Raw genomic sequence first — 5,922 nt, 5'->3', positions numbered from 1 at the left:
AGAAAAAAGAGTGGCCAGAAAGAAATGAACTTGGATATGCATACAAAACAAGACACAAGTGTGATGGTTTTGGCTGGTAATGTAAACCAAACGAGCTAAAACATCCTGTTGGTTTAATTCTATCCAAGACCTAGCAATACCTGTAATACAGTAGAGTGGAGCAGATAAAGACAAACTTGTTTACAAGGTTTAAGAAATTGATTGAACCCTAAGGCCCAGTTATGTTATATCAAGTACTACATAATCCATATCTGTAAAAACAGCCGACAGAAACAAGAACCATAAAATATTCCAGCAAGACAAAATGGCAATCTTAAAGGTGGTTTTGATTCTGATCATACTTATGTCTCCACATCCCAATAAAATAGCTCAAATTTTTAAACAAAATTGCAAGCAGACCTTTTGTTCATCAAAATAAGGGACAACTAAGCTAATGCATGGCATATATCTGGCAAATAATAATATGGATTGGCAATTTAATAAGGACATGTATTATAATTGATATCTTAGCAACAGAAAACAAGTGTTTAACAAAGGTACGGTTTACTTAATGCACCAAAACTCATTTAGTTAAGATGGATAGGCAAGCAACAGGAACTGCGGTTCTTCCCAAAGCAGATGTCATATTGCCATGAAATTTTTCTGGCAGAAGGACAATTAACACGCATAAATGCTACTTACATAATCTGCAAATTTCTGTATTGGAGCTTTGGACATCTGGGCTGTCTCAACCAAACTAATTATCTGGCTCAATACAGCATCTGATCCTACTTTAGTAGCTTGTATGTGAAGAGCACCATGTAAATTTATTGTACCTCCAATAACTGATGAACTACCTTCCTTCAGAACAGGAGCAGATTCACCAGTTAACATGCTTTCATTAACATGACTTGAACCCCATACAACAATACCGTCTGCAGGAACTTTGGTACCAGGAAGAACTTTTAAACACCGTCTGCAGGAACTTTGGTACCGGGAGGAACTTTTAATATGTCACCAGGCTGAATAAGTAATGAATCTATCTCCCTTTCTCCAATGCTCTTTCCACCTAGAATATGAACCAACATCTGCTCAGTTATTCAATGGTTTGGTTTTCTTTATTATTATTTTTTTAGCCTGAATAAGATTGACAGGAAATTATCTATTTTTCGATATTGGTGATAGGCATATTTAGAAAATTTTGAAAGAGATAATTCCAAACCATATCTCAAGAACAAGAGGTTAAAAAGAAAAGCTAAAAAAAAATACCTTTGTCTTTGACAACCAGCAGTGCTGTTGCTGGAGCAAGTTGTACTAGCTTCTTGATGGCATCTGATGTCTTTCCCTTGGCAAGGCACTCCAAATACTTTCCCAACAATACAAATGTTATCAGCATGGAACTTGTTTCAAAGTATGTTGGGGACCAAAAGCCAGTGACTGCACCATATAGTAGCGCACAAACAGAGTAGAAGTAAGAGGCTGAAGTTCCCAATGCAACTAAAACATCCATGTTGGTCGAACCATTTCGAAGGGCTCTACCAGCTGCCACATAGAACCGCTTCCCAATTACAAATTGAACAACACTCACCAATGCCCACTTTAACCAATCACCCATTAGGAAGGGTCCACAGCGCCAGAGCAGCAAGGAAGACAACAGTGGTACATAAGGGCAAATTACTCGCATGAAAAAGATGGGAATCTGGATCCAATTCATCAAATGCTAATGATGAATACAATGATAAACAATAAAAAAAGACTAACAAAGAAACAAAGAGATGCCTACATGGGCTTTTCAAGTATACTAAGAGAAGATGTCATGGTAGCAAGATTCCCAGAAGAATGCATGAATACAAAATGCCTTCTCAATTATCCTCAGTCCTTGGAAGAAACCAGGAAAGTGTATAGTGCAAACTTGTGCATGCAAGCAACAAAGATAATGAAACCAATTGTAAACTAACATCAACGCATTCAACAACCCCCACACAAATACTCGTAGAAAAGAAACATTAGGAATATCATGTTGAAGAGGTAATCAAAACCATTAATGTTTAAAAATACTCACACTAAGAAACAGGCTGGAAGCATGTTAAAAAATACTCACACTGAGAAACAGGCTGGAAATGAAAAGTCGAAACATAACAGAAATTTCTCCAACATCCTTAGAAGTCATTCTTGAGTAAGGGTTAATAACATGTAATTTGAACTTCCCATTGCTCCCTCCCTCAACTCCATCAACCAAGGATCTAGAACCTACAACTTCAGGGTCAAAGAGAACTTCTAGTTCACTGGATAACTGGTTGTAACGGAATTGCCGTACTCCTTTAAGCATTATCAGTATTCCCTCTAAAAGCTGCACATCCATCTCACTGAATATCCCAGCAACTCCTAGTAATATTTTATCCTGTTGACTACTCTGTACAAGAGATGCATCAAAGCCTGCATCTTCAATAGCATTCACTATATCATCTTTGCTAATTACAGTAGGGTCATACTCAACTTCCCCTAAAGAAGTAGCCAATGCCACCACAGCCCTTTTGACACCAGGACAATTTCTCAAAATACCTTCAACAGAGTTCACACAGGCTGCACAGGTCATACCTCCAATTGTGAATTGCCCCAAAAGGGTTCCATTTGGCTTTTTTTTTAATATACTAGGTTCAGATAGAATCTCTGCTTCAAAACCTGCATCCTCAATTGCATTCTTGATATCATCGTCCTGAATTAAGACATTATAAACTACTTCAGTAAATTTATGTACACAGCAATTAAGCCATGCAACGTAATAGCCCATGCAGTTTTTAAGCCATTACAGAAATGGAAACCATGTGAGATAAATTTCTCAATAGTAATATAAACTTATAAACATCTAAGAGAACCCGTTGTCAAGTTGTCTTTAAGCAACTGTGGAAACTCATTTTCATAAGCAACACATACATAACCTTGAAATTCATAAATCAAATATAGTTGAAGCACTGCTATCAAGTAATTCGCATAGATAATTTAATTTAATCAAATTTAGTTGAAGCATTGCAATCAAGTATGGGGGTTTTTGGAGTACCTGAAGATTTCATTTTACCAAATCCCCACACCACAGCAAGAAATTTAACCAGAAATAGGGACACAGAATTTCAAAGTCAAACTTTCTGAGTGTATCCATGCACAGAAATGTAGGAGCAAGAAATCTTTAACTAGAATGCATCCCGAGTAACTGGTAATATCGTATATGCCCAGTTGTTCGGCCTTATCAATAGCAATGTCAATGCATACCTCTCTTATCATGTAGGACTAATATGTCTTCTTAGATCTCTTCTAACATCAGAAGCACTATAACCATAAAGAAATTCCTCAATAAAAGTCTGTCCAATGATCCATAAATGCATATAAAAAAAATTACCATGTTCAAAATCATACGAACTCAACATCGATCAGAAAACTAACCTCGTGCTTAAAAGTCAAAGTACAGCAGTGTTAAAAACTTTGAACAGCTAATAATTCAGCTCAAAACACCATGCTATAAAAACAACTTCCAATCCATCATCAGCTATAATAATTAAAAGAAAAAAAAACACAAGCTGAAAATAGAACTTCTTCAGATTTAGAACTAACGTACGATCCATCTCAGTACCATAAACCAGTAACTAAAGAAATACCAAAACAAAATTTAAAAATAACCAACACAAAATCAAAGTTACTGACTAAATTATAAGAAGCTACGAATTTAAAAAAACAAAAAACAAAAAAAGGTAACAAAAACATACATCTCCTAATTCATAACCAGGCACCAAAATCAAAATTCAATTAGCCATCACCACCAATACCAACCTACCTTAACCAAAGCAGGGTCGAATACGACGTCAGCTTTATTTTGAAGCAAAGCAACAGAAGCTCTGAAAACCCCATGAACACTCTTCAATGCTGATTCAACAGAATTGGAACAAGCAGCACAAGTCATCCCTGTAACTCTCACTTGAATTCTCTTAAACCCATCTTCTCCAATCACAATTGCATGCGAAGCGTCATTATGATCGTCCCGGCTTTCACAGGAATCAAGAAGCCTAACATCCTCCATCATGTCATCGGTGTAAACCATGGCCAGAGGGGATTGCCGGGTGCCCGCCACCTGGGTCAGCTGTAGGTCTCTCATGCTAGGTGACGTCAATACGGGTCACAAGCAGAGCCAATCTCTCTCGATGTACTCAAGAAATTTAAAATGGAAATGGAAAGAAACACGGAAGAAAGAGAGATTCTGGGAGGTAGAGAGAGGGAAGACTTAATGGTGGATGGTATATTAAAATAATATGTGTTCTATTTTTTAAAATTAGTATATTAAAATAATTTAAAAATATAAAAAAATTAATTAAAACTAAAAGAATTTTAAAATTTTTCAAAAATATTTTTTAATCAAAAAATAAATACACTCTAGAATCATATTTAGCCTCCCGTCTTAACCAAAGTTTCGCACATTTTTAAGTTTTTTTAAATTAATTTCTTAAAATTTTTAAATTATTTTAATATGTTAATATTAAAAATAAATTAAAAAATAATAGTTTTAATTATTTCAAATAACCTAAATTTATAATTATATAATTACCCTTTGTACTTCCATTACTGGTGATTTTGTATTCCTATTAGGATATTTTGTTGCTTTTTATTAAATAATAATATAAATTATATTATAAAATTTTATTTAATAATTTAAACTTTTAGGTTGAGATAATTTTTTAATATGATATTAGAGTTTTGATGACCAAATGATCACGAGTTCGAATCTCATCATCCCTATTTATTTGATAAAAATAAAACATAAGTTAAAATAAGCAAATACAAGTTTCAAATCCAAAAGATTTTTACTTAAGAGGTGAGTTAGAGAATAATATAAATTATTTTTTGAGACTTTATCTAATAGTTTAAGCTTTTGGGTTAAGATAAAATGAGCATGTGTAAGTTTCAAGTTCAAAAAACTTTCACAATCTCTATTTATTTAATAAAAATTAAGCACAAAATAAAATGAACACATACAAATTTCAAATCTGAAAGGTTTTTACTTAAGGAGTGTGTTAAAGAATAATATAAATCATATCATGAAACATCACCTAATAATTTGAATTTTTAAGTTGAGATGAAATAAGTATACACAAGTTTTAAGTCTAAAAGGCTTTTAATTTAGAAAATGTATTAAAAAATAATATAAATTATATTATGAGACCTCACTTAATAGTTTAAGTTTTTTAGTTGAGATATTTCTTTGATATTTTTAATATATATTAGTTGGTTATAGTTTTTCTTTAATAAATAATATCTATAACATTAGAGGGAAACATATATTAGGACAATCTACATTAGAGTTTTTTTTACTCCATCATGGTGAAAAATAATAAAATAATATAGTGTTTAGAAAAATAATAAAGTCTAAAGAGATATAGATGATATTAATAATTTATAATTTATGAATTGTATTTATTATCTGTAATTTTCATAGTTCATAAAATTATTAAATATAAAATTTGATAGAAAAAAAAACAAAAAGAAAGTAGTCAGAGAGAAAAAAAGATCTTAGAGATATTTCTAAACTCAAATGATAATACCCTTGATATTATTAAAAGATTTTGACAAAACAACTTCAATTATATAAAATAAGGTCACAAATTATAATTGGAGTGGGCTATATTAGTAGCTCAAAGACAAATAAACCTCAATATTTTTGAATTGTCTATGTAACTCACTTTATTTACTATTTATTATTTTTTTGATATTATTAGTTTTTTTAGTTGAGATCTTTTTATTGTATCTATAATGTTATCATTATAGTTTTGATACAATTTTGATTTTTGTTTATTTTTATACCATCATATTTTAAAATAATTTAATTATATTATTATAATCTCAATTATGTGTTCTATAATAATATAATTATGTTTATTTAAATTGTTTTTATAGTTTTTA

General features: G+C 31.8%; 1 protein-coding gene across 1 annotated transcript in view; it reads right to left on the bottom strand.

Moving 5' to 3' along the window:
* The window catches only part of LOC105130985 (copper-transporting ATPase RAN1-like), an 8,884-nt gene extending 4,663 nt beyond the window's left edge, over positions 1-4,221 (bottom strand). Inside the window, exons 1-5 of the mRNA XM_011033733.1 lie at positions 3,806-4,221; positions 2,081-2,695; positions 1,249-1,678; positions 949-1,048; positions 663-907 (exon numbers count right to left, since the gene is read on the bottom strand). Coding sequence (XP_011032035.1) covers positions 663-907; positions 949-1,048; positions 1,249-1,678; positions 2,081-2,695; positions 3,806-4,123 — 1,708 coding nt within the window. The 5' untranslated portion in view covers positions 4,124-4,221. The remainder of the gene's footprint in view (positions 1-662; positions 908-948; positions 1,049-1,248; positions 1,679-2,080; positions 2,696-3,805) is intronic.
* Positions 4,222-5,922: the final 1,701 nt, after the last annotated feature.

The sequence above is a fragment of the Populus euphratica genome, unplaced genomic scaffold, assembly GCF_000495115.2.
Source record: "Populus euphratica unplaced genomic scaffold, PopEup_1.0 scaffold43.1, whole genome shotgun sequence".
NCBI classification, from domain to species: domain Eukaryota; kingdom Viridiplantae; phylum Streptophyta; class Magnoliopsida; order Malpighiales; family Salicaceae; genus Populus; species Populus euphratica.
The sequence above is the reverse complement of the archived record's forward strand: the minus strand, read 5'-3'. Positions and strand labels throughout refer to the sequence as shown.